Raw genomic sequence first — 13554 nt, forward strand, 5'->3', positions numbered from 1 at the left:
TGGATGATTTGTGCGACCGGATTGTTTGATTGAGTTGCCATAAAAGACGAGACACACTGTATTGTTTGTGCGTGGCCCACTAATGACAGGTCATGTTGCTGGATAACAGGAAAAAAAAAGGAAATTGAGCTGAAGAGAAATAAACAGACTTACTATCATCTATTTTCGTGGGTGGTACTGTGGATTTTTGAATGTGCTGAACTGTTTCCCTGCCCACTATCCCTGACTCTTAGTTTGTCAAGTAGCTGGCATCAATGTTGGATCAGTGGGCTGTGGTCAATGTCATCATGGTATTAGGGAAGAGATTCAGGGATGGAAAGAGAAATGGATGGAGGCAGGAAGGTGGAAGGATATGAGAGAGGGAAAAGGGCAAACCGCATGCACTGGGTTTTCCGTTGAGAAAAATCTCCACGTCAGTTAACGAAGTTGAATCTGCACACCAAGCAGTAAATTAACATTTGGTATGGTGTGGTGCGCGAGCAACATATCCTTACCGGTCAATTACAGGACAGTGGTAAAACACAGACAAACACACACACACACACACTCATTATTTTTTTCTAATGTTGCCCATATTTAAAATGAAACCCTGACATTTTAGATTTACACATACATATTTCCAAACTTTTGAAGTTTGGTGAATCGCTTGACTGCTTTTCCTATCATTTTTAGAATGTAGAATGGGGGCAAGTACAGATGTTAATTTATTGATTTCCTGGCTTTTGATTTTACAGTGGCTCTCTACGGGGGCATTGGCCAGGCTGGCACATTTGTTAGCAGCTGACTTTGGTGCTGCAACTACAGTGCTTGAATGATGTAGCCTGAGGTACTGACATGTGAAGTGAGTCAGTTTGGCTGACAGCAGCATGTATGGGATTCCAGAGAGAAAGCCTTTTAATCGCTTTTGAATCCCTGGTACACAGACATTTGACAGGCTTTTGGGAGGACTATGGAAACAAAAACACTTTTCACATCTCCTGGTTTCATTACTCTGCTTATGTAACTACTAAACTACTCAGATTGCAAATACATATACAGTATAATGTTCACTGACTTATGTGGTTAGATTTTGAGCTCAAAGAATCATTATTTACGTTGAACATTGTAGTTTGACAAAAACTGTCAACACACGTTTTTCTGAACGTTCACAGCCACTCCTCATGGCCTTCATCAGTGGATGTAGTTCGGTCAATACTGAGCAACATTTGGTATGGTGTACTGGTATGGTGTACTAGCTCAGCCCTGGGGTGTTATCCAAATATTAATGGGATTAAATGGGATTTTTTACGATGAACAATGTCCATTACAGCACAATACTCATACACAGTGCAATATTGTGATAGCTCGCACTCATGGAGACGAACCTGTATGCCAAGGGTGTGATCAAGCAATGTGTTATATTATCATTTTTCTCCAGTGACCTCTTCACTCAAACTGGTCCAGTCAAAAGTCACCGACCTTATACTTTTACATTTTCACATACAGCACTAGCAATGTAATTGTTCCATTTGACACATAAATGTGCAATTAAGCCAGAAAAACTACATAGTATGCATTTGCTTCTAGCATAAAAAAAAATCTAAAGCTATAGGTGTGGTAAAAAGAAGAGCAATGAAACCAAGAAAACAGTAGATAAGGCACGATGGAAGATGGAGACAAAGAAGTAGAAGGAAAAAAAGATGGGGGGATGGAAATATAGATACAGTACAGGGCAGGGATGAGCAGAGACAGAAAGATAGTTGATGGAGAAAAGCACTGAGGGCATAGTGGAAGAACAAACAGTTGCTACACTTTTGCTCCTTCCATCTAGAGTTTAAAATTGAATTAGCAATGAAGTATTTATACAAGTGCAGTGTGGATTTTCCGACTCAATGCCACAGTACAGTAGACAGCAGAGGAAGATGCAGGCTGGGAAACATGCAGCACTGTTTATTGGTATCTGTTCTTTTTTTTCGACATAGTAGGCTACATGTCATGGACATAATGACACATTCATAGCCAGAAATGCAAGATCATACCCACAGGGGGAGGGGAAATATAGAATTATGGTGAGAGGGGGAAAAAGTAACAGGGGGATGACGAGGATTTAGAGTTGACTGAGCAGAAACGCTCGGTCTGAGTCCTAGCTGTCTCCCCTTCCTGTCGTGTTCCCAGCCCGGCTGCCATCAATGAGTGCTGATGCAAGCTCCCTCGGATCAGAGAGTGTGAAGTGATATCAGTCAATGAATGGCAGCTGGTCTTGGCAGGGATGTTCGGAAGCTTCTGACGTTACATTTTGTCGTTTTCTGTAGTTTTGCAGCCTGAAAACCAATACTGTTTATAGTAAGTATTCCTCTTTAAGACAATCATTCTGATTTTATCTTGACGTGTGTGTGTGTGTGTGTGTGTGTGTGTGTGTGTGTGTGTTCTGTCCACCAGCATAGATTGGTTATCTGAATGATGAGCCTGAAAAGAGAGAAGCTATTCCATCTGCCATCAGTCCTTAATCCCAATGACATGAGACCCCTTCACATTATGTAGATAGACACACACACACACACACACACACACACACACACACACACAAAAGCAATTAACCAGATACACACGTGCATGCCTTAAAGGGTGTGATAAAGGTGACACTGCCTGTAAAAGAACACTCACTTCCAGTCCATCAAGACATTAGCATTTTTCAAACATACATCACTTTTCAAATTACACAAAAGACATGTTTACTGCTGCACAGGTAACCTCACACATCTGTGAATTTAACAGTCTCCAAGAAAAGAATGTGGTTGTACCGAGCAGCTCCTAAGCACTAAATGTTTGTGACGGACATCAAAGGGGTTAAGACTGAGCTGATGGCCGGTGTATTAATATGTATGATTCAAATGTAATGAGTTAACACAGGAGAGTCACTGGTAATGTGTTGCTGTATGCACATATTACCATGACACTCACCATTTCTCAAATTCATAGTTGTTCAAGGCCTAAGATCAATCTTAAATTATAAGTGACAAATATATATCTACAAGCCCTTAAAAATGTACGGGATGAATGTGCAACAAATATCTCAGCGCACCACCCACTATATGAAATCCTAGATTTTTGATCATGCATTGTGTCCATTAGGAAAGTGATGGAGTCAGGGTGTGCCTGAGAGCGGCTGCTTCAGTGCATTAGTGGGCTCCTGCAGGCCACACCATCCATGTAGACCTTGAGGAGCCCTAATTCCATTACATAATGCCCAGCTCCAGCTCTAAGTGTGTGTGTGCGGCTGTGTGTGTGCTTTTTGTCTTCATATCAGTGTGAGTGGCATCATGCCAGTCTGTATCACATTCACTCTTACTCTAATGATTCTTTGGAATTAAGAGCAATCACATACTGATGTTAATGACCTGTGATGAGTCAAATGCATCATAGTACTACGTATACACTTCATGTAAGTCAATTATGTAAATTAGATGTGTTTTGTAACCGTTGTATATTTTAGATGTCCCTTTTGATGTGAAATGGAGCTACTTGCGATTCAAGACATATCACAGAAAATCTGCTGTCTGACTCATGTTTTCTTATTGATGTGGTCTCATCAGAGTCGCTCTGAGTCGAAATGAAACTCAGCAGACACATAAATTGGGGACCATGTGGAGCAGTTTGCGAGTGCAGCTAAAGCAACAAGCTTTTCTCCTCCCAGCATTTCATGTCTGGCTGGCGATCTGTGCAGCAAGTCTCATCACCAACCAGGGCATGCCCTCATCCATCTCCTCGTCCCTTCATCATCTCGCCCCGTGCTGTGTCACACTGTAATCACCATGGTAACATCAGTCACTTCATACCGCCTGCCGATTGACCCCAGGGTCACAATAAACTTCGCCAAAAGATTTACAGCCTTTACCCCTCCCTCTGCATGCCAGGGCTTCACACTGGTTGGCCTTGCTAACAATGGTGATGGATGCTCTGATTACCTGGAGCAGGCTGGTAGATGAGCTGTGACTCTTGAGGAACTCAATGACTACACATTGATCTAATGGGCCATCAGCACAGTGACACTCTGACCACATCAATGTCTCAACAACTGTTGCTAGTAACAATGCCAAAAAGGAAAAAAAACGTATATAGATTTGATGCAAACATGGGGAATATGTTAAAACACAAACAAAACTTCATGATTTTGAACTCATACCCGACCCAAGGTTTGAATTCAACAGGGGGTATCTTACTTGAAAAATCTAAACCTAAATGGGTAGACTCTCTAAAAGCCACCCTTCATCATAAAACACAAATACTTTAAAGATCTAGTTAAATCCAAACACACAACCTTTAATTATTTTAACCAGTTCTTCAAAAACAAGACAAAGGAATTAGACTACTAAACTCATCTATGCCTATATATAAAATATAATATGAAAATAATAAATGAATATCTACATTATATGCCTATCCTTATCCTTTAAGTCCATACACTAAAATCATACATGTGCTACAATTGCAAGCACACAGCCATAATGGAAATCAAAGTTTTGAATTAATGGAGCAAAATTACTTTCCTGATACTTAAGAAAAGGTGTCTGACAAGGCATGCTTATCTAAAATCACTCTGATCTCCAGATCAAAATATGTGACAGTCGAGTCCCAGATAAGCCCTCAGAGAGGTCTGATAAATATCGGCCATCATGCTTCTATTCTGGAATCTTCCTATGTTGTTTGAGCAGGAACAGATCCGAGGCAACATCAGATACAGGATCAGAGCGGCTGCTCAGCTAGCACACGGTTGTGGTGTGTAGATAGATGGGTAGCTCTGGTCTCAGATGCAGTGTAATCCTAGGCTGGCAGGTAAATATAGCCTGTGGCAGCTTCGGGCTGGGCTGAGTGCTGCTTTGCTCTGCTCGACCTTGGCTCATCCTGCCCTCCCTTTTCTCAAAGGGGATGAAAAGACAGCAGCACATACTATTACGCTTCCTATTACTGTTGCCTCACAAAAACATGCAGACCAAGTCTCCAAAGATTTAGAAGTAATATAAAATCGTTCACCGCGCCCTGCACCATCTGAAACTGGATCCAGTATAACAGAACATGTAAAAGTTTATGTCACATAAAAATATTAGGTTTTAAGCATTACATATCTTGTAGCAGTAGCACAGACAGCACTTGTACATTAAATGGCTTATATAATTTGTATTATTAGGTCAAATAATGGTGTGCTGCCAAAGAGACAATTAAGCCTTGAAGCTCTACGGAGCATGTATAGCTTTTTAGCCTCTTTTATGACATTGTTTTTAGCTGTATAATTGAGTCTTATTGTTCCTATCCAACACTCAGGCACTCAGAAAACAACCTCTGATGATCCTACAGTACACTACCTGTCCACAAAATGACAGACAAAGTTAGCAGCTACGTATCTGGTGGAGCACACTGAACATTTAGTAAGCTGAAGACACATTTCTCCGGAGTTGGTAGCGACCAAAATAGAGTAGATGAGGTTTCCTCTCCTCTCTTGTGGCAAAAAAATCTATGAATGTGGGTTTAAAAAAGCAATATAAACGCACATAAATACAGACTCAGGCACATCCATCCACACAAAAACATTGGACACACAGAAAATCACACATTAGCCACTTGGATTCTAGGATACGTCCTTAAAAGCTCCATTGTCATGGTCACACATAAACATACTCAATTTCCTCCCCCTTGCCATACAAAGACACAGTGAATTAAAGTATTCTTTTCATACCACCTCTTTCATCGGATCTGGGCCAACATACAATACGGCATTTACACACGGTAGAATTGCATCTTTGTGCGCATCTGCAATGGTTTGACACTGATTTTACAGAGAAAAGAAACTGTCAAAGATGACAGCTGAGTATAAAGTGATAAAAGTCTTTAATCAGTGCTGCCCTTTTATCCTAAAAAGGTGTCATACAGAAATATAAAGATGACTGAGGAGGAAAATATTCAATGCCCTCTTGTGTTATCCTGTGGGCTACTTGTATTTTAAATGGTCTGACCTAAGGCAAAAAAATTCCATTCAAAATGTTGGTGCAGTTCACAGCAGTGAGAGGAGTGATGGTTCAGGCAGAACTATGTGATGCAGTGTATGATTAGGCTGTTTTTCTCAAGATTGGATGAGAGTCTTTCCGCTGTGCACTGCAATGACATGAATTACCTAAATGATCTATTAATTTGCACCCAAAGCTCTGGAATATAAATTAGCCCAACAAGGATTAATTTTCCGCTTGTCTAAAAAATATTTGAGATTCTTTATTTATGCAGATGATACAACTTTTAATTAGCAAGGTTAGGCATCACCGAAAAGTTCTTCTGATGTCATTATCCTGTGTGTTGTTTTGTGTAAGGACAGAAGTGGGCAGAGAGGCAAAGAAAGATGGAGAGACACACAGAGGAGAGTTTTGGCTAATTAGGGTTGGGTATCCATAAGGTTACATAAAAGTGGAATGAGATACCCTGAAGCCCTGCTATTTCACGCACACACACATACACACGCGCACATAAACTTTATGTGCACGCATGCACACATACAGCTCCTTTGAAAACGCATGAGAACACGCACACATATACACAAAGAGCACAGAGTATCCATTAGCAGATCGTTGGATCCATTGTATTAAGTGCAGGCCTGAAGGAAACAAGGAAATGTATGGGCCCAAGAGCCTCATGCTGAGCTCCTACAATAAAAGGTTTCTTGTCCCAGACTGGTCTGAAAATGAACCCCAACAATCACGAGTGCAATTTGAAGATAACCCAACATTTTCTTGTACTTCCTCATATTATTCCATTCTTAGTGTTTATTCTTATTTTGGCAGTCATGTAATTATTTACCCAAAATAAAGAACTGATTATTGATATGAATCATCAGCCCAGCTAACTGTGGTCCAAGAAAATGTTTGTTTCCATCTTATTCAGTAGGGTTCTAAGATTTTGTAAATTGCATGGTTGTTATTGTGACCAAAATCTGCACAGGTGTTTGTAAATTTTATACTTTAATAATTTATGTTGTATTCATAGTAGACATGTCCTGAGCCAATCCTAAGGATCAGTACAGAGACATAGAGTATTTCAGTGGATCAGTATCTGCTACAATAAAACAGATCAAAATCCACTGCTTTCTTTACTATACAGCACTTTGTTTTGACAACCTCTGTCTGCAAAGTGCTACTCTCCTTCTCTACAGACCTTCAGAGTTAGGATCAAGTGGCCCGTGAAAACTAAGGTGTGCCAAATTTAGTAGTTCAGCACCTCAACTTGTCAGATAAATATTTTGGTCAACATTTAGGTCAATTTAAGGAAGGGATCAGACCCAGTATTGGCAGATACACAATGATAAATGACTTGGATTGTGACTAGGGCCAAAAAACTTGATCGGGACATCCCTAATTCATAGCTGCATACATCAAATACAGACACAGATCTATTGTGACTAGTGACTAGCAAACATACAGCAGGGATCAATGATGCTAGACATAAGGGCCACAGTATAGCTAGATAGTGATCCAGTGATCCATAGTGGTAGGGTTACAGCCACTGGGGCAAGAATACTTACTGTCAATGCAGCTAAGCAATTAACTCCAGTTTATTGACATAATGCATTGGATTTAGCTGTATTTCAAACAGCCTTTTTATTCACCTGGGATAAGCAACAAATACAGATATTGTATGGACTGAGAAGAAAATAATAATGTTGATTCACAATGAATTTGCACACACACATTTGCTGTTATCTTCTTCCAATAATCCCATTTCCAATCTGGTCTGACTAGCATTTAGCATATGAAAGTATATAATTATATAATTGTTCAGTTTGGATCATTGATATTGCTGCTCTTGTTCTTATCCTAAGATTATGGGTGTTTTTTTTCCAAGTAGCTGACAGAGGTCATGGATCTATTCCCACCCTATTGCAAGACTCTGCAGCTGTATGACATGCACCTTAGCTAGCAGAGCTAGCAGAATGCCCCTGCACTTTCTTCCCTAACTACATTACTGTCCAGTCTATCCAGAGTTATCGTAGGATCTCTGTTGGCACTGTAGTGGATGACCTTTGTGCAATGGGAGGAGTAGGAAAGAGAGATGCCATGCTGCCAAGTTTGATTTACATCGAATGGAGCTAATTAACATCCCCAGAACATTAAGACCTGCCTGTGCCTCCTCTGTCCCTCTCTGTCTCTTTGCCTTGCTTCCTCACTCCTTCTGGGTGCAGAGCACATAAGAGGAGCTGTTAAATACTTATTTTTTGATCAACTGAAAATGCTTGTGCTTATTTCTTACAGTGCAGTGAAGACAAAAGAATTTACAAGGCCAGTGGAAATTGAGTGGTATTGCATCGAATTACTATGTATGGAATCTTAAATAAAATGACTTGATCGGTTCTTCAGAAGTAAAATAAATAAGTAGTGAGTGTTAGCAGCAAAAAGATCAGTGGATGGTTAGCTAAGTGCAATAACATGAGTAAGCACTCAAGATGCCTTTTTTACATCTCAAATTACAGTGTCTGGGGCAAAAAAGCATTCTTGGTTTTCTATGCTTGCAGTGACTGTGGTTTCAGGAACCTAATTCTTCACTTTTCCATCAGTGATAACAACTGACATTTCCACACAGCCATTTCATTTAATAACTTCAAGTTTAGTGATTCATATTACGTGCCATTTCGTTAGTAGCGTGTTTCAAATGATGTTAAGAGAAAAGACCCTACCTGGATCAAACTAATCTGAAAACAAAAAATATCATTTTATGTGACAAAGCAGAAGTACAGATTAGCATGTTGGTGAGAAATAACAGGCCTAGCTGACCTATCTGATGTAGACTAGGCTAATAGGGCTACTTGGTAGAGTGCACTCCGTGCACTGTGGCCAATTTAGTTAATCTAGACATAACATGCAGATATTTTTTTCCCCATGAGCAATCAATTGGTTGAACAGTAGGTATGATTTCAGTCGACCAAGATTTTCTTCGGTTGACTACAGCCCCACACAATGCAACAGAAGGGATAATAAAGATGGACATTTTTCTACACAGGTGGACTCCAGTTATGTTGAACTTGAATGTCTAAATGCTAGGATTAGACAGACATACTTAAAAAGGATAAAAAGACAGAAAAGCCCTCTATCAAGGACTTATTAATAGTGTTTTATGTCATTGACATTGGCATTTAAATAAATAGTATGACTAACCTAGAATATTAAATTTTAGAGATTAAAAAAAAAAAGAATAGTGCAAAGAATAGGATATTACATGACAGGTGGCCTATTTTTCTAAAAATATACAGATACTCTGATACTCTGCTACTGTAGAAAAAAGAACCTTACTACATCACCACATTTTCATCACTACAGGTTTCCAGTTCCATCAGGTAAAAGTAAACCAGCAAAATGAGCTGAACATATAGTTACAAGCCTCCTGTATGGCCTCAGAAACCCTTAACAAACCCTACAGCTTTGCATTCCAGACACACAACCTGTTTTATGCTGAAAGAACATTAAAAACTGAGGGAAGAGATCACATTCCATGAGCACCTGAGCTCTTTCTGCAGATTCCATTTTTTGTACTGCATCTTTTCCTTTGTGGCTTTCTGACAAACCCTCATTCTCTCTGTCTCACATGTACGTGCATGCATGCACACACACGGGCACGCACACGCACTCACACACACACATCTCACAGAGAGAGTATAAAAAGACCTGTCCTCTATTGCCACCAACTCCACATAGACGTGTGCAGGAGGAACAGAAAACCATTGAGAGCAGGTACTGCATTGAATAGAGTCTCAGTACACATAATGTTGTAAGTTATGCATAAAACCCATAAAAGTTTTTTGTGTCTGTTCAACAAGTTGCCTACCTTTCACAATAGAATGTGTAGTTTTTATAAATCATTTCAGTGCTGCCAAGCATGAGTGCAAGGCAGCACAACCCCAATAAAATCTGCACCTAAAGGCACAGCAAGAGCAGGAGAGTGCAGGGGAAGAGTGAAACGGAGGGGTGAATGAGAGCTCTCATACCTACAGCATGATATTCTGCATTCCTAGCTAGTGACAACACATTCCAATATTCCTTTTTAGTAATATATCATCATGAGCATAGATTTCTCCACAAACATGCCCACCCAAAATATATCCAGATGAGTTAAAATTGCATCTCTTATTGGAGTGTACCTCCATCTTCCCCCTCCATTTTACATCTCCCCCAATGAAAAAAATCAGTGATATGGGGGAAGACACGATCTCTAAGACCAACATAGTTTCGTAGGAAGGAGTAGAGTATGCAGAGAATATTAATGGTGATGTGATGCATAAAAATAAATGTATATGCAGTACACTGAACTTGCATTGCATTAATATGAATGAGCTGCACCCATGTATGGCTGAACCCCCTCCAAATATTTCTCATGTGAAAAGAAAAAATGACATCTTCTGTTATTTAACCAACAGCCTATATTGGTCACACCTCCAGCGGCATAACAATCATCATCAGCCTCCTTCTCCTTCCCCCACAGCTACATAACTGACCGAGCAAACACAACCTGTACCATGGCATATGTGCATGACTGGTTAGGCTACACACACGCACCAGCTGAAGCTGCAAGACCAACTGTGTAATTATACATGTGTAATTGCATCCTCACCAATCATGCACAATAGATGCAGTGAGAGAGACTGCTAGAGAGATACAGAAAGGCAGGTAGAGGGAGAAATACGGATGTGAGAGACACCGTCACCTCCCCTGTCTCATGAGACAGCCAGCCATACCTTGCGCCTGCGGTCCCTCGATCGATTCCTCTTTTTTATCTTTTCCTCCTCCTTCTCCCTCTGCTCCTGGGCGGCGGCCTCAGCGAGGTCCTTGGTCTTTCGGAGCTGCTTGGCGGCTTGCGCCATGGTGCCGCTGCTATTGCTGCTGCTGCTCCAGTCACTGTCGCTCCAGCCCTCCTCTTGTATGCACTACCACCAGTCGTCCCTGTTTCCTCTGTCCCCCAAGCCCCGTCACTTACTACCTCTTCTCTGGTGGCCACCACGACATGTGTGTGTGTAAGGCAAGCCGTGGGAACGTCTGTGTCCAGATATTTGTGTGTGTATGGGGATGATGTTGATGCTACAGCAGCCACAAGACAGCCTCCAGCAGCCACACAGAAAGATGCTACAGCTAGTGGTGCTGATGCTGCTGCCTGTGCCGCGGCTGCTACTCATCCAGTCAGCTTGCACTGCGCTGAATTGCCTCCCCTCCCCCTTCTTTCTTTCCTACCTTCCTCCCTTCTCTCCTCTCTCCTCCCTCTCTCCCTGTGCTTGCACAGACCAGTCACGCAGTCCTGTGTTCAGCACAGTGGGGATGCTGCTGCAGAGCTCCCTCTTTTTATCTGTCAAATGTTCTCCTCTTCCTGCTGCTCTGCTTCTTCCTCCACAGTTTTCTTCTCTGCTAAAGGCTTTTCTTCCACATTAGCCTTTGCTGTGTCTTGCAAGAGGCACAAAAGATGAGGGCGCCAGAGCTGCGGAATGCCTTCAAATTATTTTTTTCTCACGTCTTCCCTCTCTCTGTCCATGGCTTTTCCATGGCACCTCCCTCCTGGAAACAGATGGAGAGAAAGAACAGTAGTGAGAGAGATGGCAGCATTTAAAACAGAAATGGACATAACCTTTTATCTTATACAGCCTACAGTATATGGGCGCTTGTTCTTCTGCGTTAAGATTCTTGATATACCTTGGGTATCAAATGCTGATGCTCAGGTGGCATAGAAACGTGGTGCCATACATTAACACTTACACCAGCCTACTTCCCTCATGTTTTAGTGTCACGAGCAGACAGGGAGAAAAAACATCAAAAACATGCATGCTTCATAAAAACTGTATGTCCCCCCCACCCCACCCCCTCATTCCACTGCTTTCCCTCTTTCCATTACATCAGGAGGTCATGCATTGGATGTTTCACGCAGCAATTCAGTAGCACAACAGCATGAACAGTATACAGTAAAATTCAAAGCATAAAATTAAAGCAAAAGACAGACAGTGATTGGTCCATGTTTTGATATTCAGAAGAAAAATTACTGCAAAACTTTTAAAATAGTAATTCAAATTAATGAATTAAATAACGTTGCAGTGTAATGTGCAGCATGGCCTTTTACAAAGAGACCATGTGACAAAACAAGGAATAAATACAATCATAGATGCCACCTGCCAAGAGATTAACACCAGATGAAAACCAATACTGGAATATACATGGATATTCAGAAGTGGACAGTCTCTGGGGATATTTTTTTCTCTGCCAACTCACATCCCCAACATCTAGTGTTTGTGTGTCTCTACAATTGTGTGTTTCTGTGCGGGTTAAATTTTTCACTGTGCCGTCATTTGAATGACAGCTCTGTATTATTGCCTTGTGCCTGATGCTAATAGAACTATTAAGCTGGAGGTGATAAACAAAATAATGCCATAGCCTTGACAGCAGTCTAGATTTGTCTAAGGAGCTGAATGGTCTTGTGGAATAGCTATCAGTGTAACCAGACTAGTTATTCCAAACTCCACATTCAAATTACACTCAAGAGATGCATGTGCACATTAAACACCATGTGCACATTATCAAGATGAAATAGGCAAAGAGTCTCTGTGCACAAGATTGATGCTTCCATGGCAGTTTATTCAGTAATGTGTCAAATGGTCTTTTGCAGGCACAAATCTCTTGGATGACCAGTCACTTAGATACTTAAATGAATGAACCACAATGGGGACATCGGTCTAGTGTATGGATGTCTTTGTGCTGCCACATTAATTCAGCTTTTGCAAGGAGAGCGGTCATGCCTCCCTGTTGTTGGTTCATGTTGTCAATTGTCGTCTAATTAGCCTACTCAGTTGTCATTTTTACAAAAATCTGAATGCTGCTTATTCCAGCCTAACCAATGATGTTATTATGAAAAACTGTATCCATAATGCAGAATTTTAGATACTTTTTTTATAAGGCTACATGTCTGTTATCGTTTGCAAAAGTTTTTATGACTTGTATACTTGCTGTTTAGATCTAATCCTATTGATATTAGCCTCAAAACGTTTTAGGTGTGCCTTTTTTCACAAGAGTTTTCCCTGCATCTACAATATGAAACAGCTAGCTAGATGAGTGTGGTGCAGATGTACCCACATTCTAACTGCTACAGCTACAAGTTAATGTTTTAGAACTGCATTGTTTTTGTGGCTGTGGTATTTAGCCACATCATTGCATGATAACGTCCCTCTCATACATGACAAGTCAAAACTGAAGCTACATTTTAGGCATAAAATGATTAATGGTTAATTAGCTAGCAAGCAATTTGCTTGTGATGCTAATTAGCTAACTGGCACTTGCCCGGCCTTGCTAATTCGCTAGCTAGACTAACTCGATTCACCACAACTAATTTTCAAGATAAATTCTCTTATGATGACCTCATCCTTACTGGACGGTCACTAGCTTTCAGGTGGCTAGAATTAACATTTTTGAACTTCATCATTTTAAGGCTAACATGAGAGGCACGAACTTGGGCTAGCTAAAATTAAGCTATCTCAGCTAACACTTCGTAACAGTGAAGTGTTTGCTATTTCAAGGT

The 13554-nt window shown here is 40.8% G+C and overlaps 1 protein-coding gene across 1 annotated transcript in view; it reads right to left on the reverse strand.

Moving 5' to 3' along the window:
- Window positions 1-11540, reverse strand: part of ank1b (ankyrin 1, erythrocytic b) — a 70040-nt gene extending 58500 nt beyond the window's left edge. The window contains exon 1 of the mRNA XM_087173197.1: window positions 10742-11540. Within this exon, the coding sequence (XP_087029323.1) occupies window positions 10742-10867 (126 nt within the window). The 5' untranslated portion in view covers window positions 10868-11540. The remainder of the gene's footprint in view (window positions 1-10741) is intronic.
- Between the last annotated feature and the right edge of the window lie 2014 nt (window positions 11541-13554).

The sequence above is a fragment of the Seriola lalandi genome, unplaced genomic scaffold (assembly GCF_002814215.2).
Source record: "Seriola lalandi dorsalis isolate HSWRI2012SDOR001 ecotype SW California unplaced genomic scaffold, Sedor1 jcf7180002054085, whole genome shotgun sequence".
Taxonomy (NCBI): domain Eukaryota; kingdom Metazoa; phylum Chordata; class Actinopteri; order Carangiformes; family Carangidae; genus Seriola; species Seriola lalandi.